Source organism: Candidozyma auris, chromosome 2 (assembly GCF_003013715.1).
Source record: "Candidozyma auris chromosome 2, complete sequence".
In the NCBI taxonomy this organism is placed as follows: Eukaryota; Fungi; Ascomycota; class Pichiomycetes; order Serinales; family Metschnikowiaceae; genus Candidozyma; species Candidozyma auris.
In genome coordinates this window covers 876,602-901,491 of record NC_072813.1, presented here as the reverse complement: position 1 = coordinate 901,491, position 24,890 = coordinate 876,602, and the positions used below count along the sequence as shown (strand labels likewise).

Below are 24,890 nucleotides of genomic sequence, written 5' to 3'. Positions count from 1 at the left end.
CACAAGTAAGTCTAGCACTATTGTATGAATCCACGGTTCAATGTGGAAATCGCGAACGCTCTGGCATAAATGCTCTTAGTATTGATTCTGTTACTACGGAACGAAACACACTACCAATACGACGTCGTAAATAGTTGATATTATATATACATGAGAATTGCGAGTTGTCTATCCTCAACGGTTCCTGTAAAGACGGAACTCAGGGGACTTTGACTTTTCTATGTTGGTCCATTTCTTCGTTGGGGCCTCCTTCATCTTCTCGAGCCAGTTGACGGGCTCTGGCTTGTCCACCAACGTTGTGGGGCTTACTCTTATTTTGGAATGCACGTCCACAATCTCCATAATCCCAGGCAACTTGTCGCCAGCTTTCCGCAAGGCCTCCCTGGCCACTTTCTCATGAACATCCCCCACAATCTCAAACAATATCTTGCCCGTGGGCACCCTCACTGCCCAGTGGTCAAACCCACCTTTACCTTTACCCATTCTTGTCTGGTTACCCTTGACACACACTGGTGTATTGCAGACAAACCTCGTGATGTACTTTGCTCCCGTGCCTCTGAGTTGTCTCTGGATAACTTTGTCGGCCTCTTTAAGCTGGATGGCTGCCATTCTAATCCCGTTGGATTTAAGTCTCAAACCGTATTTTCCAACTTCGAGACTGTTCCCTTTCACTGAGCCTCCTGTTCTGACTGTGACTCTGCCTTTGAACGCTTTGAAGATGTTCTTGTGCCTGGGCTCGTACTCGTGCTTGAATCTTTTGAAAACAGTTGAAGTATTAGCTTGAGCTAGAAGCTGGGGAGTTCTAAGTGCCCCTCCAAGGGAACTTTGGAGTGTTCTGCACAACCCTAACATGATTCAGTAAGGAAGTCGAGGTTGGAGGTTGCCGGTGGTAGATTTGTTACTGCGAAGAAAAAAAAAAAAAATCGCACTGAGCACGCTCAAGACAAAAGGTAGCTTGTTACCTAAACACTGATGCATACTGAAAAAAAAAATCTCAAGAAGCATCGAACTAATTAGATTGAGAGTTTCAAGTTCTCGATTCTGTTACTCACAACTGATCTTCTCTGTTTGCGTGCAAAATTACTTCTCATACCTCTTGTACTCGTCTGTGGTGCAACTCTCACCATAATACGCAAGTCTATATTGCTTCAGCCGAGGCTGACTATGTACATTTATCGGATCTCGACATCAAACATATCCACAAGCTCTTTTTCCACTGCCTTGTGGATCTCATTGACTTCATCTCTGGTTAAGTTTCTGTCAAACGACTGAAAATGGATTCTGTAGGTTTGAGACGTCTTCTTGGTTTTGGGGTGGGTAAACTCATCCACTTTCTCAACATTCTCGACCAAATCTCCTCCATGCAGACGAAATAGCTCCATAACATCGTTCACATGCAAATTTGACCCGGTGGGCATCCAGAAACTCACATCTCTCTTGATTCCTGGGTACTTGGAGTACGGCTTGAACAAGCTGATCTGGCCCTGCGTGAATTGGTTACTGAATCTTTCATCAAGAGACCAAAAGAGCCTTATGTCCGGAATTCCAAAAAGAAGCATGGCGATCCTGTCGAGCCCGATTCCGAAAGCCCATCCAATTTTGTCCTCACCGAGGCCTGAGTTGAGTAAGACTTGCTGTTGTACTATACCACAGCCGCAGCACTCAAGCCATTCTCCCTTCCACCAAACCTCAATCTCCCATGAAGGCGATGTCCAAGGGAAGTAGGCTTCTACCCAGCGCACCTTCAACGGCTCTTTCAAAAACTCGTCATCAGCGCCTGACCTCAATGCAGCCGCTTTTGCGCTTTCAAAAACCAAGTTCACCATGTATTCCACTGTCTTTTTCAAGTGAGCAGCCACAAGACGCACCTCTGGGTCAGTCATGTGCTTTTGCTTTGGGTTTTCATCATTCAGAGGGTTCTTTCTGAACGGATCCTCCACAATGATGTCTGTAGCAGGAATAGCATCAATGTCATCTTGCAAAACTTGCTCAAGATTTGGGGTTTTCTGTGACCATAACCTTGCACCCTCCATCTGGTGGAACGCAGGGTAATGTGTTCGGTCGATCTCGTCTCTTCTGTAAACATCAGCAGTGATAAAGTAACCAGGCGTTTCGCATTTCTGAAAACATTCATGCTCATGAGCAGAAGTGTGAGTTCTCAAAAGATGGCCCTCATTCAAATAATACGTGTCCAGCTTAGCTCTGCCCGGATGATCTTTAGGAAAGTCAAGCACGTCGAAATTTTCAAAAGTTGTCACTATGGGCCGAAAATCATTATAGAATGTGTAGCCTAAGCCTTTAAAGTTCTTTTCTATTAGCTCACGAAGAATTCCGATCGGATGATTGGGGTTCTGGTGCAAGCGTCTATCAGTGAGTTCAAGAATACGAGGAGGCACGTTGGTCCATTCATCAGTTTTGTACGACTTCCCATCTACCACGATGTGTGGAGGAAACTTTGAAACCCACCTGCGTGTCGAAATAGGCACACACTTGACGAGTCTCAATTGGGCAGCTGCCCGTTTAAGGCAAAGCATATGAGGTTTTGGGTGGTTCGGTGATACGAGGTGAAAAAATGCGGGTGCGGTGTCTGGTATGTGCCTTTCTCACAGACATCAATCACCATGTTTCTTGAATATAGCGACCCGAATTCTCCATATCCAAGAGATACTGTTCAGCGTCCAAATTTTCAGGGCCACCTTGCTTCAATATCTCCACAAGTGTCATTCTGACTTGACGGGGCATGTTACCACTTGAGCCACAGACAAATATTATGGCAGATTCTTGGAGCACCAATTTTGCAACCGTTTCCCGTTCAAGGTAAAGCTTATCTTGAACGTACTTCACTCTTGAACCTGGATCCCTGGAAAAGCATGGATGCATATGAAGAGCACCTTTAGCCTCAAAAGACTCCCACAAATCCTGGAATAGGAAATCCTTATTTGAGAAACGGCAGCCGTAAAACAAGTGAAGTTCCTGTTGTCCTGCTCTTTGCTCGATGAGAGACTTCATCGGGGCCACACCAGTTCCTGGAGCAATCATGACGATTGGAGGGTTTGGAATTTTGGGAAGAGAGAAGGACAAATTAGATTTATGGATAGAGAATATCACAGAATCTCCCACCTGTAACAGCTTGATCCACTTAGAGCACAACCCACGCCTGATTCTTCTTAGGATGGTTTTGTACTCCACAATTCCTGCAATGATCTCAACAGTATCCGAAGAGGACTTGGACGCTATCAGAAAGAGTCGAACTTTAATCATGGGAAACAAGTCAAGTACGTATTCGAGTGGTATTTTTAAGTTCTTCTCAAACTCCATGATGGTCTCTAGAATTAGTCGTCTTGGACGATTAGCATAGTTGTAAAGATCCTCCGCCTCAGCTAGGGTACTAAACTCGTAGAGTTTCTCCTTCTCTCTTTTGCCTTCCTCTGTCAGATCGTCGACAAAGTGATGCAAGAGTGCAAAAAATGAGCGCCTTGGAATCGACATGATATCCAAATGATATTTGATCAAATTTCGCAACGTGAGATAATTGTGATCAATGAAGCCTCCCTCAGATTCTGGCGGGTGAGGCATGTCAAGCGGCTTATCGGCGATCTCAAGCCAATGGGGTTGCAGCTCCAAAAGAAGTTCCACGCTTCTATCGTCGTTTGGTGGGTACAATGCTACCGTATCTCCAGGTGCATACGATAAATCTTGATCGATTGCTTCGATTGTCACATGCCTAACGTCCTGAAAGTGGTCAGAAGCCGTCATACGAGTGTTTGTCACGATTCTCCCAAGCGACAAACCGGCTCCATTTCGCGTAGGACTCAAGTCACCGTTTCCTACCACGTCACTGTCCTCGCATTTGACAGAGACAGAAATCTCAGGTGGAAGTAGAACATGGTCGTCTATCGTGAAAATGTTGGGGAACTCCTTTTTAAGGGCATCGATTACTTTCGCTTCCCATTCTGCGTAAAAACCGTCGATGCCCTCTGGGGCCTGTTCGTCACTTTCACATCGTGGGCATAGCTCTTTACAGCCAAGCTGTCGGAGTCTTATGTGGAGTTTTCTAATGGCATAGTTGAACTTAGGGTAGGAAGAGTCCCCAAGGCCGAACGTGGTGAATTTTATATGATCCAAAAGATCTTCAGGAAGCTTTTTCTTCAATAAGAACTTGATAAACTTCTTAGCATTTCTAGGTACCTCTCCCTGTCCAGTAGTAGAGCAGACCACTATCAAATACTGAATATCTGTGACAAGACGCTTGAGAGGGAACGAGTCAAGAGTACAGACAGTGGGTTTCAATGAGTTGTAACGCAACTTACGCGCAAGAAAGTGAGCGTAATCCTGGGAGTTGCCAGATTCACTGCCATAAAGAATTGCCACACTCGTGACAGAAGGTCCGTTGGTCATCAAAATGAGTAGGGCCGTTCAAGTTGAAGTTTTATCATAGGCGACAATTACTATGTGTCCAGTCATGTGACCATGCAACTAAAGAGGTCTACGAAGATGACTTTCATACAATGAAAAAGACCGCAAAAAGATTTGCTGTATAATGTTTTCATGAATCCTATCTTGAGCCAAATCACTTGAATTTAATAAGAATTAGTGGTGGGGAGTTATCTGTATCGTTGAAAGAGTCCTGCACATACTCAAACACCTGGTGTTTGTAAATCAACAAAATCCCACACTACCTTCCAATTCTGTTACCAATATAATATGCCTCGTGCTAAAAGAGCTGCCGCGCAGGATTCTGCCGCGCCAAAACGACACAAGGGCCAGAGTCTTGAAGAGTTTATCAAGTCCATTTTAGAGGAAATTGACACACTTCAAGACGATGAAGGAGAGCGTGCCTTAGTTACTGCTTTTGTTAAGCTTCCATCCAAAAAAATGTACCCTGACTACTACACACTCATCGAGGAACCAATATCGCTAAATGAGGTCAATAAGAAGGTGGCTCGTGGCTCGTATGGGAATGTTCAGGACTTTGTTCTGGATTTTCAGTTGATGTATGATAATGCGCAGAAATATAACGACCCTGAATCTTGGATCGTGACAGACGCTAAAAAGCTTTTCGATTATGTGTCCAACCGAGCTGACGATTACTCTGAGTCCCTGGGCTCTATAACTGTGGCTGACTTACCGAGGTTGGCAAACAATATTTTAGACACAGTCATTAATCATGAATTCCCAGAGGATGGCGTTTTGAGTGGTCCCTTTATGGAAGTGGTGGATCCTGAAGAGTACCCCGATTACTACAAGGTGATTAAAAATCCAACATCGTTCAATGATGTGAAGAGCATGATTGCGAAGGATTTGTTTTCTGAGGATAGATCTCTCGAAGACAACTTGCAAGCCTTCTACGATGCCACAAATCTCATATTCACCAATGCTCAAACTTTCAACGACCCTTCCTCCTTGATATATGAGGACGCCAACAAGTTAAGAGACGTTTTTGACAAGGAGTTCAAGTCGCTTAAAAAGGAAGCGATTCCTCAATCCAAGTTGAAGTTGAAAGTGAAGGCACCAAAAGAGCCTATGAAGCTCAAGTTGAATTTGAAGTCCGAGACCCCACAACCTCAGAAGAAGAAGAGGGGCAGGAAACCCAAGAAAGTGCTCCAAGAAGAAGCAGAGACAAGAAAAGCTGCTGAGGTTGAGAGCGCCGGCATCAAGCTGGAGGACCTGGATACTGAAGCTGGTGAGGAAGATGATGAAGAGACCAAGCGTAAGCTCAATGCCACTGAGTCCAATGTCATGGGTAAAACTCCAGTCACACCTTCGAGTGATGAGGTGTTCATCAGAGGAGTTACCCTTTCTTCTTCACATACTACTACTCAACAAGTTGCTAACTCGCTTTCACAACAAGGACCTGCCCTTATCACGCCGGCTCAGGCCTACAAAAGAGATATGTTTCCAGATGTGCCTGTGTTGAATGCTGCAACTTTGTTTCAGTATAAGTTTGGTCCAATTGGCTATTCAACCAAAGCTTACTCCATTTCATTGCCGGCTGAGGCATCTTCATTTGTATCCTTCAAAGTAAGCTTACATCACATAATTTTCAACTTAAAGAAGAACGATCTTGTTAATGGTCAGGGAATACTTAAAGGTGATTCCGAAGAAGATTTTCTGGTTGCTCTCTTTATAAACGACGACAAGATCTCAAGCTGTGAGACTTTTGAAGATGAGGATCCACAAAGCAATAAGTCTCTTTTCGGTCTTCAATATGAATTGAAATTGAGCTACGGACTCAATATCATCAATTTTGAGTTGCGTTTATCGCCAAACTTAGCAAAATCTCTTCGGAAGGATGAACCAGAGCCTGAAAATGACCTAGGTTCTCGTCATACAAGACATCAACTACAACAGATCAAGCTCAATTGGGAAGTGGAGAAGTTCCAACTTATGGTATTCTGTCATAACCCTTGATGTGATTTATAAATATTCCCTCTGTATTATATTTACACGCTCCTTACTTACCAATGCAAAAACTCAGGAACACGACTCCCAAGATCTCTTCGACTCCGACCGTATCACCTGTAACCTTTCCAATCCCATCTGCTGCAATTCGAAGACTTTCGAGTGCAAGTACAACATCACCCTCTTGCTTCCATTTCTTGAATTCATCGAGACCAAAGAGGACGTCATTTTCAACAAGATCTTGCGCTCGGGACGAAAGAATGATAGGCTCAGACGACGATATTGTTCTGAATCTATCAGTTAATGACTCACGTAGGCACTGAATGCCCTGGCCGGTCTTACAAGACACCACATGAATGTTTTCCATCGGGAGCCCTAATTGTGTAGCGTAGCCTTCTGCATCAACACTTTCAACTAAATCTGTCTTGTTTAAGACCGCAATAATAGGTCTCCCAGAATTGCTGAGAAGACGAACGTTCTCAATAAGAGCTTCAGAGACAGGCATATCGACAGGGATAACTGCCAAAACCAAATCGCTCCCCAATGCCCTCTGTTTTGCTCTCCTTATTCCCTCGACTTCTATTGGGTCAGCATCTTTTAGCGATCTTATTCCTGCAGTGTCTCCAACTATCACTTTGTATCCATTAATATCCAACGGCACATCCAACACATCTCTGGTAGTACCAGCGATGTCGCTAACTATGGCTGTTTCACGATTTGTCAAGTAGTTGAGTAATGACAGTTTGCCAGCATTCACAGGACCCAACAAACTGACCCTTATACCTTTGAGCAAAACCTCGGACTGCTTCACTCGATTAAGGTACGACGTGATCTTGTCCTTGAGCTTATCGATATTTTGATCAACCTGATCAAACAACTGATTAGTCTCTTCAAGATCATGCTCTTCACCAAAGTCTACGATCGTTGTAAGTAGAGCGACATTTTTCACAATATCAGTCCTCCATTCACCAAAAGTCCTCTTTGTATCCCCACTAAGTGAAGCCAATGCAGCTAATCTTTGTGTTTCTGTATCTGCGTCTATCATCTCCCTTATCCCCTCAATCTCTGTGAGGTCAAAACGACCATTCATAAATGCACGTTGAGAGAATTCACCCTGCTCAGCATGTCGTATCTCAATGCCATTTTCGGGGTTATGTAGTTTCTTGATGGCATCGACCACAGATTTAACTATCGCATTTCCTCCATGGACATGTAGCTCTAATAGATCTTCACCAGTATACGTCTTCGGGGCTTTGAAGAACACAGTAAGCGCTTCATCCAACAACAGCTTTGTATTTGGCTCGTACAATTTCCGTACACTAGTTTTCTGCGGTAGAGGCTCCTTCTTCGTAGCAGTGAGCTTATGGTAGATATACTTCGAGTGAGGACCTGAAACCCGTATCACCCCGATAGCGGCTCGCCCAGGTCTTGTGGACAACGCATATATTGTTGGACGGAACATAGCGTGCCTTTTAAGTAGCTATTCGCTAGTTATCCGAGATTGCAACGGAACCTGGGGTAGTAGGTATATTTCGCAGCCTCATCGCACTAACATTATACTAGGTCATCTGGTTTCTTCTTGTGCATGTCAGCAATGAAGACTACAACATTTTTCCGTCCCCTGTTTCTATCTCGAACTTTGGCTCTGTCTCAGAGGTTGGCGCATGAAAACCCTTTGGGTTTGCCTAGGGACAAGCAGGCTCCTCAAGTGCCTCGCATGTCTCGAGGCCTACCGGTGAAACAGAAGATCCCCAATGTAGATAAGGTTGTATTAGTTGCCTCTGGAAAAGGTGGCGTTGGTAAATCTACAGTTGCGGTGAATACCGCATTGGGCCTCCAGAAGCTAGGGAAGAATGCTGGGATCCTCGACGTGGACATATTCGGACCTTCAATACCAAAACTACTAAACCTCAGTGGAGAACCGAGGCTCAATGAAAAAGGTAGGCTACTACCGCTTACTAATTACGGTTTGCCTTCTATGTCTATGGGATACTTGGTGGCTCCGGAAAATGCAATTGTGTGGAGAGGGCTTATGGTGATGAAGGCTCTACAGCAATTGATGTTTGAGGTTGAGTGGCCCAAGTTGGACTATTTGGTGATTGACATGCCTCCTGGAACAGGAGATACGCAGCTTAGTGTGACACAGCAATTGAAGGTGGATGGTGCCGTCATTGTGTCGACGCCACAAGATATAGCATTGATTGATGCGGTAAAAGGTATAGCTATGTTCAACAAGGTGAATACACCGGTGTTGGGGCTTGTCCAAAACATGAGCTTCTTTCTCTGCCCTAATTGCCAGCACGAATCACATGTATTTGGGTCTGAAGGCGCTGCAAGGGAGGCCAAGAAACAGGGCATAAACGTATTGGCTAGCATCCCCTTAAATGAGACGATCTGTAGTCAATCAGACGCTGGTAAGCCCGTGGTGGTGCTGCATCCTGGCGACCCCATTCTGGAGCCATACGTTGATGTCGCAAGAGAAGTGATACAGAGGTTAGAAGGCTAATATTATCATAAAAATGAAACGAAGAAAGCAAAAACTATAATGGCTGTCGCCAGCGAAAATGTTGACGACAGCACCGCCGAGTTTGTGAATAAGGCGTAAATGCTGGACCTTCTCGGATTGGGTCGAGTTTCGGTGTTCGCCTTTTTCTTTGTGGCGAGGAAAGGCAACTCAGTTTTGTATGACGAATCGATCATCAACGGCATGTTGAACGAGACATTCGACTCTAGTGTAGAAGATTCAAAGTAATTGCTTGAAGACTCACTGTGCTTCGTTAGTTTTGACTTTGTCGTGCTATTTGGCCTTTCATTTACTGGTTGTGTCGAATTGTTCTGTGATTCCGTTCCCTCAATCATGGTCTTCACCACAGGGTAGATTCGCCTTGCGTAATCGAAGAAGTCCTCCCTCGGTCGCCTATCAAGGTGATGCAATGAAACCGTCGTGCTCTCTGATGTCATCGTGCTTTCCGAGACTATCTTTGTTGTGGTAATCACTGCTGCGGTCATAGGAGGTGTTGTAGTTGGCGTTAATGACAACGTTTCCAACCGGATGCTTGTTTGAATCATTTGAAGGTGGTTTCCATACCACGCAACCTTTGGTTTTGCATAAATACCTGGTTTAACCGCTGCGTTGGACTTGTGGTGTCTGAACTGAGGTTTGATCTGGATCCTGTTAGGGGATTTTAGCCCTGCTATTGCTTTCTTCGTGCTGCCTTTTGTTGATAAAGTGGGCACAAGGTCATCAATTGTCGACGAGAAATGTAAATCAGATTCAATCACTGGCAAAGGTGTTGTGCCTGGGAATGGTATGTCATTAACTGTGCTTGAGAAAAGAGGGGGGAGTTCAAAAATATTATCAGTAGCAGAGGAGGAGCTCGTTGTTTTCATCATATCACGCTCCAGACGATTTTCTAAATCTATCAAAAATTTATCGTCCGTAGTCTCGCTTGGCGTGGTTGCCGTTTTAGAAGGCGTATGCGATGTGGGCCGTTCAGTAATCAATGGCGGTTTCAATGGCTCGAATGGCAAGATAGAGTATCGCATCTCTTGTGAAGTCGTGATACCACTGGCCAAGAAGCTGAAGTGTGTTGATTTGTCGATTTCTGTTGCCGGTATTGATGAAAACGCCCTGTGGACCAGTTCTCTGATCATAGAGAGCTTCTCTGGATCATTTTTTACACTAAACACCTGGCGAAAAATTTTGAGGTGATCGTAGAATCTCTCCAATGCTACTGGATCTTCCTGGCCCAGGCTGAAGGGGACCACGAGTAAAGGAAACAAGCAATGTCGAAGAAGCATGGTGTTTGTGAAATGGTTGCAAAATCTGTGAAGCGCTGCGAAATGCGACATAAGGTATGTGGAAATGCCAAAAGAATGGCTAGCCCGGGTAAGAAAAAGAAAAAACTGTTTTAGTCATTCTACTTATTTGGTGCCACAAGAATAAGAACTCTTTTTCAATTCAAAATCTTACAATTTATACCTAGCGATCAAAGTCTATTGTTCCTCACAGTTCTCTCTTACAATGGCTGCGCGAGTCACGTAGAAAACAAGATCCGAGAGGCAAAAAGGGCAAGCCACGCATTTGCGACTGCCAAGCAGACAACAGTAAAAAATTGAAGTCGTGGCACCAGCAAACGTATTGCACAAGCTGTTGGTAATCACTCTCATCGTTTATCGAATTTCAATTAGAAGTGTCACTATTGGTGAATTTTGGCTGACCGAAATCATCGCATCGCAAACAATACAGGTCAAATAAACAAACTACATCATCCTCCACCAGTTGGCACAACCCACAATGTCAGCGCCAGTGACACCACAACCGCAGAAAACTACTGCTGTGGGCTCGGGAATTGGATACCCACAGCTTGCTTCCATCAGGAAAAGACTCATCAACGCCTCCTTTGACAGCTACAATGAGGAAGACGATCCAACGTTTATCGCCGATGAGAATACTGAAGTGAGCGATTCAGAGGACCTGGTGTCTGTGATCAGCACAGATATACTGTTGAGTGATGCTACAGACGAATCTGTAGCTACAAAGCGAGGCGATTTGACGGAGAAGGGCGTTAGTGTTGGTCAAAGTGAACCGGAACCCGAGACCTGGAAACAATGGATGATCAGACACGAAATCCCCAGAAAGGCTCTACACTCATCGATTGGTCCCTTCGCATTGTACTTATACGTGCTTGGGTGCACCATGAACCAAATCTTGTATCCATTACTGGCGTTGACGTTGGTTCTCTTTCTTAATGACTTTATCAGGCTTCGTTATCCAGGATACAACGCGGTTGCAACCAGATTGTTTGGTGTGATTCTGAGGCAGTCGGAGATACACGGCTACAATGGAACGCTATTCTATGCGTTGGGCGTTTTGATGGTGTTCACGTCAGCACCCAAGGATATTGCAGTGATGAGCGTATTACTCTTGAGCTGGGCAGACACCGCGGCGCTGACGGTTGGCAGACTTTGGGGCAAGTACACGCCGCAAGTGATGCCAGGAAAGTCGTTGGCAGGATGCATTGCCAGTTTCCTTACTGGAGTTGTCCTGTGCTACTTATTCTACGGATACTTTTGCAACGTGTACAGCTACGTGAACAAACCTGGCGACATATTCTGGACCCCTGACTCGAGCTTGATGAACTTGCACGTATACGCCGTTGCCACTGGAGTGGCCGCATCTGTGTCGGAGGCGGCAGATATTGGCGGCATCGACGATAATCTCATCATCCCCGTTTTGAGCGCTATTCTCCTTTATGGGTTGGTATACGCCACAAAGGTGTAATGAGGGGAGCTTAATTGTCATAGAGCGCATAGAATAGAATGGCCCGAGCACCCTCGTGTAGGTGCAAGCAGACAGCTGCCAGTGGCAAGGAATGGTTGCGAAGGAGTTAGCCACTGTGCTTTTTGCACCCATCCGAGGCCTCAGTTGCCCAATGATTAGATAATTAGCTTAGTAATGTGTAGGGTGAGGAAACAAATGCACAAAACCATAATGGAATAAATGGTATGAATAACGGAATAAGAGATTTCAAGTAACTTAAGTACTTGCGTCGTAAATATACAATGGCCTCTCCAGCCCTACGTGGTTGTCACCGAGCCTGCCCCGAAATCACCGAGCTTTTCTCCCAGCGCGAACTCCCTTCGGCACCATGGCCACTGCTGGGGAGGGCAACTCCAAGGCAGTACGCAAAGACGCCTATCAAGACAGGAAAGACCAGAGGAAGAAGGAGCTTTTTTTCTTTCCACACCCTTCCTAGCGGTGGGTACAAAAGGAAGACGTTTCCCACCTGAAGCTCTTGAACTACTTTTTTCTATCTTTTGCTTTTCTCCCGCTCCAGACCATTTTCGGTATTTGTCTTAGCCGTACACTTCCGCGTGGTCTCTTTTGGTGCCTCGCTGTCGGTTGGCTGCAACTCGCCCTAGAAGCTTCATACGCACGATAACCTCTTTTGTCCCAGCATTTGCGCAGCCTTTCGCAGCACCAGCTTTTTCTCCGTAGGTTGCCGTTGTTCCGCGTCTTCTCCGCTGCGATACATATACCATCGCTTCCCCAAGCCCCAACCGATCAGATAAGTTTGATAGCATGGAGCGTCCTCCCCAAAAGCGTCTTTTGACGCCGTTTCTTCTGAAAAAGGTGCCTCCAGTGCCGTACGAGGATGAGCGAGTCGAGTTCCCCAAGAGCCCGAATATCTTTTCGACAATATTCTTTTGGTGGCTCCATCCTGTGATGGCGACCGGGTACAAGCGTACGTTGGATACGCCTGACTTGTTTAAGGTCAATGATGACAACAGAGTTGAGACGTTGACGAGGAAATTCGAAGATATCTTCATGAGGCGTCTACAGCGAGCTCAAGATGCCCACATTGCTGCAAAGCGTAAAAAGAGACATGAGGGCCCTGGAATCTCCAGTGTGCCACCGGAAGTGGATCTCCAGGATTTTGTTCCACCCAAATTCTTGTGCTTGTGGTCTATTTTAGAGACTTTCAGGTGGCAATACGGCCTTGCGTGCTTGTATAATACTTTGGCCAATACCGCATCGGTGTGTAATCCCTTGCTTTCCAAGAAACTCATTCGTTTTGTCGAGATGCACGCTTTGGGTCTCGATAGTGCTGTTGGTAAAGGTGTGGGTTACGCTATTGGTGCATCGTGCATGGTGCTTACGCTTGGTATCCTAATTAACCATGGTTTCTATAATGCCATGTTGACTGGTGCTCAGGTAAAGGGTGTATTGACAAAGGCATTCTTGGACAAAACTTTCCGCTTGAGCGATCGCTCCAAACACGAATACCCAATCTCGAAAATTACCTCGATGATGGGCACTGACTTGGCCCGTATCGACTTTGCCTTGGGTTTCCAGCCTTTTTTGGTGTCTTTCCCTGTCCCCATGGCCGTGGCTATCGGTATATTGATTTGGAACATTGGTGCCCCGGCTTTGGTTGGTATTGGTCTTGTTTGGTTGTTCTTGCTTTGTATCATTGTCTTCACTGGTAAATTGTTTCAGTACAGAAAGAAGGCGAACAAGTACACTGACGCCCGTGTCAAATATATCAAGGAGGTGCTCAACAATCTCAAGATCATCAAATTTTATTCTTGGGAAGAACCGTACGATGACGCTATTAGCACAAATCGTAAGAAGGAAATGAACATTATCTACAAAATGCAGATTGGAAGAAATGTCATTGTTTCTCTGTCCATGTGCTTGACCTTATTTGCATCGATGGGATCTTTCTTGGTGCTATACGCTACTTCTGGCTCCACTAAGGATCCTGCAAGTTTGTTCTCTTCCATTTCCTTGTTCAACTCCTTGGCCCAACAGGTTATAATGGTTCCTCTTGCTTTGGCAACTGGTTCCGATGCCCTCGTGGGAATCTTAAGAGCTGGTCAGTTCTTGGCTGCTGAAGAAGTCGACAAGGATGCCACTGCAGTTTACGCTCTGCCTGAGACCCGTGAAGTCATGGATAAGGAAAATCTTGCTATCACCGTCACCAAAGCTAGCTTTGAGTGGGAGACTTTTGAAGACGCCTCCGATGAGAATCCAAATGAAAAGAAGGAAGGTGTATCGAAAAAAGTTAACACTGACACTAATTTGAATGCTGAGACCGCCATTGATGAAGAAACTCCTATTGACGAAAAGCTGACCCTGTCTACGAACACCGTTAAAGAGTCAGAAGTCGAACAAAAGTTAACAACCATTTCCACTAAAGCCTCCACTATGGAAGCCACCATCTTTTCTGGTTTGAAGGACATCGACTTCTCGGTTGCGAAGGGAGAATTCGTGGTGATTACTGGACTCATCGGATCCGGCAAGACCTCCTTATTGAATGCCCTTGCAGGTTTCATGAAAAGAACTGACGGTCATGTGGATGTCAACGGCAGCCTTTTACTCTGTGAGAACCCTTGGATTCAGAACGCTACGGTGAAGGATAACATCTTGTTTGGTGAAGAATTTGATCAAGAAATTTACGACGCCGTCGTTTACGCCTGTTCTCTCGAGAGTGACTTGGCGATTTTGCCTGCCGGCGACCAGACCGAAATTGGTGAAAGAGGTATCAATTTGTCTGGAGGTCAGAAAGCCAGAATCAATTTGGCTAGAGCCGTTTATGCCAACAAGGATATAATTCTTTTGGATGACGTATTGAGTGCTGTCGATGCCCGCGTTGGTAAGCACATCATGAACAACTGTATATTGGGTCTTCTTAAGGAGAAGACGAGAATCTTGGCTACTCATCAGTTATCTCTCATCGGTGCCGCTGACCGAATCATTTTCCTCAATGGTGATGGTACAATTCAAGTAGGTACTTTTGAGGAGATGAGAAGGACTAACCCTGGATTTGATCATTTGATGAACTTCAGTTCTGAAGCTGCTGGTGATGATGAAGAAGAAGAGGAAGAAGCAAAGGCTCCCCTTGAATCACTGGAAATCGTGGAAGAGCGCGAAATGATTGAACGTCAACTTTCCAAGAGGCAAAGTACAATTCAGGATGAGGAGGCTGAGCATCGTGACTTCAAAGTCAATGAGAAAGAAGATGGTCGCCTTGTGATGCAAGAAGGCAGAGCTGTGAATCGTATCAAATGGATTGTGTACAAAAACTATATCAAGTACGGTTCTGGCATTTTCAAATACTACTCAAGTGTTCCAATTATTCTCACATTGACTGTCATTGCTATATTCTGTCAATTATTTACTAACACCTGGTTGACATTTTGGTCGGATTTTAAGTTTAAGGGTAAAGATAACGGATTTTACATCGGCTTTTATGTGATGTTCACTGTACTTTCATTCATCTTTTTGGCGTCTGAGTTCATTATCGTGGCGTACATGACTAACGAAGCTGCCAAAACTTTGAATTTGTTAGCTGTTAGCCGAGTTTTGCGTGCTCCGATGTCGTTCATGGATATCACTCCGATGGGAAGAATCTTGAACAGATTTACCAAGGACACTGACACATTGGACAACGAAATCGGCAACCAAGTCAGGATGGTAATTTATTTTTTGTCTAGTATTGTTGGTGTCATTGTATTGTGTTGCGTTTATCTTCCGTGGTTTTTAATTGCAGTTCCCTTCTTGGGTGCAATTTTTGTCGCTGTTTCAAACTTTTACCAGGCATCTGCTAGAGAAATTAAGAGATTGGAAGCCACACAGAGATCATTCGTTTACAACAATTTCAATGAGACCTTGAGTGGAATGAACACCATCAAAGCTTACAAGGCTCAGGAGCGCTTCAAAACTAAGAATGCTACTTTTATCAATAACATGAACGAAGCCTACTACTTGACCGTCGCAAACCAGCGTTGGTTAGCCATTCATTTGGACATCGTTGCTACGTTGTTTGCTTTCATCATTTGTTTCCTTTGTGTTTTCCGAGTTTTTAGTATTGGAGCATCAGCCACTGGTTTGTTGTTGTCCTACGTCTTGCAGATTGCCGGTCAATTGTCAATGTTGATCAGAACTTACACCCAGCTTGAGAACGAAATGAACTCTGTTGAACGTCTTTGTGAGTACGCTTTTCATCTCGAGCAGGAGGCTCCTGCCACCTACGCGAACTCGACACTCCCCTCAACATGGCCACAAGAGGGCCAAGTCAGCTTTATTAATGCATCATTGGCGTACAGAGCAGGTTTGCCAAATGTCTTGAAGTCCATCAACATGGATATAAAACCAAAGGAGAAAATCGGTATTTGTGGTCGTACTGGTGCCGGTAAATCTTCCATTATGACAGCCTTGTTCAGATTGTCCGAATTGAATGAAGGCAGAATTGAAATTGATGGTGTCGATATCAGCAAAATTGGTCTAAAGGAATTGAGGACGAAGCTCTCTATTATCCCTCAAGATCCTGTTTTGTTCCGTGGAACTATTCGTAAAAATTTAGATCCATTTGGCGCCAGTGAAGACAATGTTTTGTGGGATGCCATGAGAAGAGCTGGTCTCATTGAAAAATCAAAGTTAGAGATGATCAAGAGTCAAACGAAACAAAGCGAAAACCTCTACAAGTTCCACTTGGATAGAGAAGTTGAAGATGATGGCTCGAACTTTTCGTTGGGTGAAAGGCAGCTTATATCATTCGCCAGAGCATTGGTGAGAGGATCCAAGATTTTGATTTTGGATGAAGCTACGTCATCTGTCGACTACGAAACGGATAGCAAAATTCAGGAGACGATCAAGCGTGAATTCACTGAATGCACCATTTTGTGTATTGCTCACCGATTGAAGACTATCCTTAACTACGACAGGATACTTGTCTTGGACAAGGGAGAAATCAAGGAGTTCGACACCCCATGGAATCTCTTCAATCTGAAGAACAGTATCTTCCAACAGATGTGTGAAAAATCCAACATCACCAGAGATGATTTTCTTTAATTTGAAAGAATAAAATAACCATACTATGGCATCGTTGCATCAATAATCTTTAATTAGGGTAATAAAGGATAGATCTATAACTTGATTCTATTAATCTCTGACATATACCATGTTTTCTCACTTCATTTTTTTCTTATAGTCTGCAAATGAGAGTTTCTTTACCACTGTTGGCGTTTTAACAGCTGTTTCAATAAGCTCCTCTTGTGGAGAAGGCACGACACCAACTCTAACGGGCTTATTTTCCTTCTCCTGTCCGTTTGTGCTTTCCCTCTGGTCTGTTGGTTCCACGGATATCCTAACGTCACTTGTGATCTTAGCCAATGGCTTCAATTTTTCATTCACCGACTCACGGATCAGTGAGAGGATTTCAGGCATTATAGGTACTGCAATGGAGTTTGTTCCCTGCGTTGTCTTGCTCGTAAGTTCCCCATTCTCATTGTCTTGCTGTGAAACAATTCCTTGGCACTGTTTCGCCAAGGATTGCCCGCGAATAACCAACTGCTTTTTAAAAGGCTGGCGGAAAAAGCCTGTTTTGTCTCGTGCCGCTGGCTCTGAGGATTCGTCGGGAACCGTGGGGACATTAGGTGTCGCTGAACGCTCAATTGATCTTTCGTCATCACTTACAATATCGCTGGATTCTTCAGAAGGAGTAAGTGAGAATATTGACGAATGTAGCTTGCCATCTCGCTCAACTAGCCTCTCTTTCCACGAAACAAATTCCTTGACTTTGTTTGGAGTCATCAATACCTCTTTTGTTTTGCTCAAGGAAGCGTTAGACTGACCCGATGCCTTTCGGGTTGACCTCTGTAGATATGAAGTCGCTTTTTTAATCTTGAAAATTGAACATTGCGACGTTGAAGATGAAGTGTTGCACCCACATTCCGTGAAGTTCAATATAGCGTCCACGCAAGATATCAAAAAAAACTTCTCATCCTCATTGAAGTCTTCAAATTTTTTATTCTCTTTATACTCTCCTTCAGGAGTCTTCTGTAACATACTTTTGATGGGATGTGCCGGGTCCCACTCCCAAGGTAATCGGAGCTCTTCCTCCATTGCCTCTCCTTTCAACGTGATCGGTTTCGAGGTCACCACGATGAACTTAAAGGCGTTCAACTGAGGAATGTAGATCGGCTTGATCTCGCAATTCGCTGCCATCGGACAGGCTTTCCTAATAAAACGAGCTTCAGTACCAACAAACCTTGAATCAATGACGATAGACAGAGGCTCCTCGTTGTTGAGAATCTGCAAATTGACCATGGACACTTTAGGTTTCACTGTTCCCCAGAGTGAATACTGATTCGCATGATTAGCTTTGTACAGATCAAGGAAATCGATCTCACCCAAGTACTCAATAACAGTGGTTCCCGCAGGAATGGTTGTATCAACACCGGCAGTGGCAGACCGGTCTGTGATATATAAACCGACCTTGTTGATACCCGTGAACTTCTGTTTGGGATTATCACTGTAAGACTTCACTTGAACAGACGTCTTATTGTAGCCCTTATTCTTGCGTATCTCATTATTGTCTTGCAAGTATCTTTGATGAGTTGGCAAGATAACCTTGCTAAACTTGGTGGTTTTATACAGCGCAAGCGGAACAATCTCGATCGCCAGCGATCGATTTTGATTTCTTTCAAGGATAGCGCCCAATAACTCCAAGCGTCTCTTTACCACAGGGATCTTGTAGTCGTAATTTTTGAGTTTGTAGTAAACGCTTTGATAACTTTCCGCTGTTACCCCATCCTCAAGTTGGTGATTGTTCTTCAAAGGGACATCCAGAACCCCTGGATGAGACGGTGATTCTGCCGATGCTGCCGCTGGCAAGTTTGTAGACGATTTCCGCTTATTGGTCCCTGGTCTCACTTCATTAAGAGATGTCAACGAGGATGCTTTGGAATCCTTTTCAGTCTTCCGCTTCTTTCTGTCTTCTCCACTACCACCAGATGCCTTCCTTTTACCAGCGTTTGCCTTTACCTCGGCAGACTCTGCCTTCTCTGCCTCAAGAGGAGCCAAAGTGTTCTCTTTGCATGTGGCTGGATTAAACTTGTTCCACTTCTTCTCGTCGCAGTAGTAACACTTATACTCGTCCTCCGGCACTTCTTCGTTTGTTCTGTATCCCATGCATGAGCAGTGCTGCCAACGGTAGCAGATATCACACTGAATTGTGAATCCATCGTCCTCTTCTATTCCACATATACACCCAATAACTCCTGAATCTGGATCGACCTTATAAAGATGAAGTGGAGGAGGTCTGTAAGTAGATGTACTGTCCGTGGCGGTAGCCACATTGTCGGTTTTTGAGTCTGTTGGCTCAAAAGTAGCTGGAGCTAGTTTGTGCGGTAGCTCGCCCAGTTGGCCAGTGTTTAAATTAAGTGGAGGAGACTTCTTGGGAGACTGAGCAACAATAGGGACTTTTGCATCAGTTTCTTGTGTATTAGTGGATAGAAAGGTAGGTGCATCACCTACTCTTGGTGTGTTTTGTGGAATAGTTTCGTCATCTGTCTTGTTATCGTCCTCTGGCTCTGTCATTATTGAATCTTCCTTCGTGTCCTCCTCTTTCCGCAATTGTTGGTTCTGAATTTCTTGGTTGCGCTTTAAAGGAAACGGAATGTCGGCAGCAGCTGCCAAAGCAGCAGCTGCAATCACCGCATTGTCAGTGCTTCTCTTACCCGAATCGACATCGATGCCTCTGGAAAGTGCAATATTTGCTGGTCCTGGTGATTGTCTAGGTGCCACATAACCCCCAGATATCGACCTGCGATGTGTTTGGAAACTGCCTTGAGCAGGAAGATTAGACTGCGGTTTAGGCTCGGAAGGAGGCCGTGTAATCTTTGAGGCATCTGTAGATTGTTGCTTTATGTCAGGTTGAGCTTTCTTGAGTCCTGAAGATTGAAAATGAGGTGTTTGCTGTGGGCCTATGCCAGGCACTGCTGGTTGTAGATTTTGCGATGGAGCTTGTTGTAGGCTAGGCAGGGTAGGGTACGGAGCACTACCTGAGTAAGGATACGTGAAATACCCTCTACTAGGTATAGACGGAGGCAAAATCCCACCTCCCGGCAGGGATCGTGACAGCACGTTGCCCAAGGGCGTATTCAAGGACCCATGTCTTAGCTGTGGAGGCGACCGTGTAGGCTGGTTTGGTGATCGAGGGATGAGAGGTTGCAGCGTGTGTGAATCCGGAGACTTTGTTGGCACCTGTGATGGAGAGTTCTTGGCAGAGGTTGCAGCGGGCGTGTGTCCATTTGATGCTTGTGGTCGCCCACTCTCTCGAGGTGAAGATGACTGGTTTTCGTTTGTGGGAGAGTCTCCTGGCAGACCCAGACCCTGGCGGGCCACGTTGGCGAACATGAGTAAAGTGGATGCGTCTTGAAGAAGCTGCTCCTTTTCTTTTTCCTTGTTCATGAGGCGAAGAGAATGTTCAAGAAAAAGCCAGTGGGAGTTATCCTATTTAAGAGTACGATAGTAGAACCTTCGGTTGTGGTATGCGAACCGTTGCAAGGGTCACGTGCATGAAAACAAGCTGTATACGATCGCCAGGGACACTATTTTGGAGAAAAGATTTAGAATAAACTCAGTTTTTGTAGGTGAACTTGATAAAGACTTTCTCTAATTTACCTGAAATTCCTCAAATGTATTCTTCTCTGTATGATGATGAAGTGGGGAAATATATCTGTGATAGGTACGGCGCTATCTGAGTTGACGTTTCGCAGCCAGAAGCGAGACACGATGCTAAACGAGAAATGATTCGTATACGATCTGGGTAGGAGATTTTTCTGCGAGGTAGTTTAAATTGGGTTGTTCTCGTTCTAAAACCTGATATTTTTGCTATTCAAGATTTTAACTTTACAATTCTGTGTTATGTCATCGCATGCCTTTTAGTGCCTCAGACCGCTTTGCAACCATTGTGAAACTTAGCAGCTTGAAGCGTCGATATCATCTGGATCTACAATGAAAAATGAAATAACATAAATAAAACTGAATCAAAATACAACTGAGCCTAATTAACATCCTACAGAAAATCAAGGTGTGTTGAAGAATTTTGCGGCAGTACTGCTCATAAAGTTAAATGTCGTGGAGGGCCTTTGTTGACCAGCATACCTCGACCATCTCGTGAAGCGAGGCTACAAAAGTTCGATGACAGCTCCATACAAGTCTTCATCCTGGCATTCCATCACAGAATATTAACTTGTTATATATATGAATTACTGCGTCTCACCAGAATGTCCTATTAAATTCCTGAGATCATGAAGATGGAAAATCATCGATATAAGTGGTGGGTGCATCAACGCTAGTTTCACAAACCTCAAACTGTCTAAATCCACACTATACTTACACAAGCACAGTTCTTGAGATAACATATAATTTATTTACAGACCCAATATGCTAATAAGTGACAAACATCATGCTAGCGTTCCCTAATTCTTCGCCTCCTCCCCGCTCTTGGCTTCCCTCATCTTTTGTAAATACTCTAGCTCTTTTCGTAATGTATCTGTGGCATAGTATACCTTTGATTGTAAGAAGAATGAGTTACCCTTTTCTTTCGAGTTAACGTCGAAAAGATACTCGTATTTCTTTTCGATCTCCTCGAGAGTGAGCTGGTCTTTCTCGATATCCAAGATCTTCATGGCCTCTTCCACGGGGATTCCACCGGCCGACTTGGCCTTGGTGGCTCCGGTTGCAGCGGCAGTGGCACTGGCCTTGGCTGCCTGCTTGTAGGCCTCAGTGAATGCACGCCCAAACACAGAGGCGCCAGTGAAGATGACGTTAACAAGTAATCTATGAGCCATTAGATGTGACTATGCTAATTTGGATGAACGGGTTGACATGGGGCAAAAATGTGAGAACTACCGAAGAGAGTCACGTGACTTGATTCGATGAAGACTTCTGGCAGCAATAGACCCCCCAAACAAATATAAAGGGTAAGCATATTCTACTGGATCTTCAGTTCATGTGGAATATTTCGAGAAAAGTTCGTGAGTTAAAAGCCATGAGATCGATTTTAGAGGTCTACTGCCGCACCTTGAAAATACCATGTGCGTCTTACAAAATAAATGTAGCACCAGGCTTTGATCTGACGGAACTGCCAACGACATGGTCGCTGCATCTGCCAGAGCTTAGGAAAACCTCAGAAATGCAGATACTCTAAAAGACCAGAAACGGAGTGATGATTGTGGCCCGCTTGTTAGACGAGTCAACCAACACTTAGCTGAACGTGAAGCCCCGGTCACGCTATCGCTAATGCGGCGTAGTTCGAGCAACACTAGGGTCTTTATAGTAGTGTGTCCGAAAACACGAAGTTATACTTATATTAGAGTAGTATAACCACTACTGATGGGTGGTTTCTAAAATCACGGTGGCAGATGCGATGGGGTTTATATAGTGCGAAGAGTTTTTGCGCCGGGTAACACTCCGCGGAAGCCCTCAAGAACCTTTGGAAGGTCTATGCTGTGATACATAGTACGCATTAGTGATAATATAAATAGCCACAATTGTAAGAAAGTCATAACTAGATCTCTGCTATAAAGTATATTTGATATAACTCTGAAGAAATATTCACAGTCTTGAACATGGATGCCCCGTTACCCAATTTGGGATAGTCAAAACTGAAACTTCATCAGTTCCTACAATTGTTCTCATATCAAGTTCTATTACAACAGAATTTGTGATCGATATCGGTATTTCACACGACAAGCTTTTGTATGGTTTCTGATCTTGCTTAAAAAGACTTCATTTGATGGCTGCGAAAACGTATATTAAACGGAGACAACTGGAGGGGAAATAATTAAAAGCTCTGACAATGAAGCTACAAAGGAGCTTATATTTCATTCCATAGCATAGTGAATCATTAGAAAAGATTTTTGGATCACATCCAATATTTTGGTATTCTTGACCTCGTTCACCTTAAGAACTAATATGGGCAGGGCGACCCTCAAGGTGACATCTGTTACACAATGCAATATAAGAGCTAACAGTCTTCAAAAACTAGTAGAATATCAGTTGACGACGCTATGCTTTTTTTTAAATTCAAACTCCGACTCGTTCGCCTAATTCTTCGTATCACAGTCGCTTGCAGCTCCTACTGCCTCGTCTGCACACCACGATGCTCATCGGATCAGCCGACTACATCTTCACTGGTACTAAGAATGGCCCCCACAAGAAGAGAGAAAATAGATAATCTACTCAACTGGCTCGAGGAGAATGCATTTTGGAACTCTGAATTGGTTGATGTTAAAGAGTCCAAGTTTGGAGGCATCGGTGTATTCTGGAAATTGAGGGGACAGGAAGACCCTACTGGGGATAGATTGATTCTTAGAATACCAAAAAGTTCCATCTTGTCAACGAAGAACTCGTGCTTGATTAACCTCCTATCAGATTATGAGCCTACGGACCCTGCAATTGACTTGACCAGAGGCATGCACGCCATACTGTTGACCTTCTTATATGAGCAGTCCTTAGGAGAGAGATCCCCCTGGCACACTTACCTTGACACGTTTGAGATTGACGACAATGACGATCAGAGTCTTCCTTTATGCTTGTGGTCCAAGGAAGAGAAGGAGGCATTGTTCAACTCTGAATGTGACATGTTGAACATGCTTGACCCGACGGAGCTCATTCAGTTTTACTTGGAGTGTGTGAACTTTGCAAAGACCAATGATACTTTGATAAAAGCGCCACCTGTGTTGTGTCTTCGATCTGGAGAGGAGGTAAATGAAAGTCATCCAAAACTACAGCTGTTCGCCAAATGCGTCCAGGCAGTTATATCGAGAGCATTCACAGTAGATAAGTATCACGGTCTTTCTCTTGTTCCGGGAGCTGATCTCTTTAACCATATACTGCCGATAAGAGAGAATGGAAAGGTTGTACCGAGGGAAAATGTCCATTTCATGTGTGATGATGACGAGGACTTGTGCGATAGATGCGGTGAGGTAGGCTGTGATCATGAGGAGAGCGACGATGATGATGAGGGAAATGATGATGACGATATGGAGGATCTAGAAGAAGAGGAATTGGGTGAAAAGGATGACGAGCAGAATGGAGATAAAGTCGAGCATTTGATGGAGGATGTGCCGCTTTCATCGGACTCAGAGTACTCCGAAGAAGATGAAACAAATGACGCAGAAAACGTTGTGGAAGAGGACGGACCCGCAGAGGAGTCGTCGAAGCAAACTATACTGATGGAGGACATCGAGCAAATGGAACAATCCGAGGCTGATACAGATCAAGATGACGAAGAGGTTTCCACACTTTCACTCAGCGAGGATGACGATGAAGATCCGTCGGAGAAAAAATATAATCAGGAACATGATGACAACAAAGTTGAATTGGTTCAAGAACTCTCTGACAGCTCCAAGTGTTGCGATATTGTGCTTACCCAGCTTCCGTCGAAGGAGCACGACTATGAGCTTTTCAACACGTACGGAGACGAACTCAGTAATGCATACCTACTACAACGCTATGGTTTCATTTGCAAGAATAATCCAAACACCTCTTGTCTTTTATCCGTTCCAATGTTCGCCTACTTAAAGAAGATCAAGGCTAATAAAACAAACGAGGCAAGACTCGTAGCCAAGCTAGAGTGGTACGAGTCAATTGGCTTTGAAATGGTCAATGAGCTTAGCTCAGGTTGTGATGATGATGATTGTGAGGCTTGTTTAGAGGACAAGCCTGAACACGAATCCTGTTGTGGCGACGGGAAAGAGGAGGAGGGTTGTTGCAGAGAAGATAGCTGCACAAAAAGCAAATCTACATGTCGAGAGCAGGAGCCACCAGAATCATGGCAATTGCTGCCCCGAATTGATGATACTGGAAACCCATCCAAGCAGACGAAAGCACTTTTGCATCTTATAACCATGCCCTTCAAGGTCTTCTACTATAAGCTCGCCAAGGCACCAAGCGAGAACAAGATGGCCAGGCGAGTGTTTAAATACTTACTTGAGCCTCCCTTGTCAGGATCAGAGAAGAAGATTCTCGTTAACTGGGCAGAGCTGCGATTTCACAGGTATAGAGATATCCAGGCTCTGGGTCCTAGAGCAGACACTATAGCATACATGATTGAAGAAGAAAAGTTCCTTCTTCGTCACTCCGTCGAAGCTCTTCTGAAGTAGCTCAGTAAACGATAATCAATCAA

At 44.6% G+C, this 24,890-nt stretch overlaps 12 protein-coding genes across 12 annotated transcripts; 5 read left to right on the top strand and 7 right to left on the bottom strand. All coding sequences in view use genetic code 12, as the record gives it.

The window, feature by feature from the left end:
* Positions 1 to 174: 174 nt before the first annotated feature.
* On the bottom strand, positions 175 to 852 carry CJI96_0001868 (mitochondrial 54S ribosomal protein uL16m; the record flags this gene model as incomplete). The annotated part of the gene is made up of 1 exon (XM_029035396.1): positions 175 to 852. The coding sequence occupies one exon, from the start codon at positions 850 to 852 to the stop codon at positions 175 to 177; it is 678 nt and encodes a 225-aa protein (XP_028890638.1).
* A 320-nt stretch (positions 853 to 1,172) lies between these two features.
* MSF1 (phenylalanine--tRNA ligase) lies at positions 1,173 to 2,534 on the bottom strand (the record flags this gene model as incomplete). The annotated part of the gene is made up of 1 exon (XM_029035395.2): positions 1,173 to 2,534. The coding sequence occupies one exon, from the start codon at positions 2,532 to 2,534 to the stop codon at positions 1,173 to 1,175; it is 1,362 nt and encodes a 453-aa protein (XP_028890637.2).
* An 82-nt stretch (positions 2,535 to 2,616) lies between these two features.
* CJI96_0001866 (NAPDH-dependent diflavin reductase) lies at positions 2,617 to 4,398 on the bottom strand (the record flags this gene model as incomplete). Its single annotated transcript, XM_029035394.2, has 1 exon — positions 2,617 to 4,398. One exon carries the CDS (start codon positions 4,396 to 4,398, stop codon positions 2,617 to 2,619), a length of 1,782 nt encoding a protein of 593 aa, XP_028890636.2.
* A 306-nt stretch (positions 4,399 to 4,704) lies between these two features.
* On the top strand, positions 4,705 to 6,411 carry CJI96_0001865 (uncharacterized protein; the record flags this gene model as incomplete). The annotated part of the gene is made up of 1 exon (XM_029035393.2): positions 4,705 to 6,411. One exon carries the CDS (start codon positions 4,705 to 4,707, stop codon positions 6,409 to 6,411), a length of 1,707 nt encoding a protein of 568 aa, XP_028890635.2.
* A 43-nt stretch (positions 6,412 to 6,454) lies between these two features.
* Positions 6,455 to 7,864, bottom strand: CJI96_0001864 (uncharacterized protein; the record flags this gene model as incomplete). The annotated part of the gene is made up of 1 exon (XM_029035392.2): positions 6,455 to 7,864. The coding sequence occupies one exon, from the start codon at positions 7,862 to 7,864 to the stop codon at positions 6,455 to 6,457; it is 1,410 nt and encodes a 469-aa protein (XP_028890634.1).
* A 255-nt stretch (positions 7,865 to 8,119) lies between these two features.
* Positions 8,120 to 8,908, top strand: CJI96_0001863 (uncharacterized protein; the record flags this gene model as incomplete). The annotated part of the gene is made up of 1 exon (XM_029035391.2): positions 8,120 to 8,908. The coding sequence occupies one exon, from the start codon at positions 8,120 to 8,122 to the stop codon at positions 8,906 to 8,908; it is 789 nt and encodes a 262-aa protein (XP_028890633.2).
* A 5-nt stretch (positions 8,909 to 8,913) lies between these two features.
* Positions 8,914 to 10,203, bottom strand: CJI96_0001862 (uncharacterized protein; the record flags this gene model as incomplete). The annotated part of the gene is made up of 1 exon (XM_029035390.2): positions 8,914 to 10,203. The coding sequence occupies one exon, from the start codon at positions 10,201 to 10,203 to the stop codon at positions 8,914 to 8,916; it is 1,290 nt and encodes a 429-aa protein (XP_028890632.2).
* Positions 10,204 to 10,699: 496 nt separating this feature from the next.
* On the top strand, positions 10,700 to 11,686 carry CJI96_0001861 (diacylglycerol kinase; the record flags this gene model as incomplete). The annotated part of the gene is made up of 1 exon (XM_029035389.2): positions 10,700 to 11,686. The coding sequence occupies one exon, from the start codon at positions 10,700 to 10,702 to the stop codon at positions 11,684 to 11,686; it is 987 nt and encodes a 328-aa protein (XP_028890631.2).
* An 801-nt stretch (positions 11,687 to 12,487) lies between these two features.
* Positions 12,488 to 16,762, top strand: CJI96_0001860 (uncharacterized protein; the record flags this gene model as incomplete). Its single annotated transcript, XM_029035388.2, has 1 exon — positions 12,488 to 16,762. The coding sequence occupies one exon, from the start codon at positions 12,488 to 12,490 to the stop codon at positions 16,760 to 16,762; it is 4,275 nt and encodes a 1,424-aa protein (XP_028890630.1).
* Positions 16,763 to 16,879: 117 nt separating this feature from the next.
* SET3 (histone-binding protein) lies at positions 16,880 to 20,164 on the bottom strand (the record flags this gene model as incomplete). The annotated part of the gene is made up of 1 exon (XM_029035387.2): positions 16,880 to 20,164. One exon carries the CDS (start codon positions 20,162 to 20,164, stop codon positions 16,880 to 16,882), a length of 3,285 nt encoding a protein of 1,094 aa, XP_028890629.2.
* A 1,013-nt stretch (positions 20,165 to 21,177) lies between these two features.
* PAM16 (import motor complex subunit PAM16) lies at positions 21,178 to 21,549 on the bottom strand (the record flags this gene model as incomplete). Its single annotated transcript, XM_029035386.1, has 1 exon — positions 21,178 to 21,549. One exon carries the CDS (start codon positions 21,547 to 21,549, stop codon positions 21,178 to 21,180), a length of 372 nt encoding a protein of 123 aa, XP_028890628.1.
* Positions 21,550 to 22,905: 1,356 nt separating this feature from the next.
* Positions 22,906 to 24,867, top strand: CJI96_0001857 (protein-lysine N-methyltransferase; the record flags this gene model as incomplete). Its single annotated transcript, XM_029035385.2, has 1 exon — positions 22,906 to 24,867. The coding sequence occupies one exon, from the start codon at positions 22,906 to 22,908 to the stop codon at positions 24,865 to 24,867; it is 1,962 nt and encodes a 653-aa protein (XP_028890627.2).
* Positions 24,868 to 24,890: the final 23 nt, after the last annotated feature.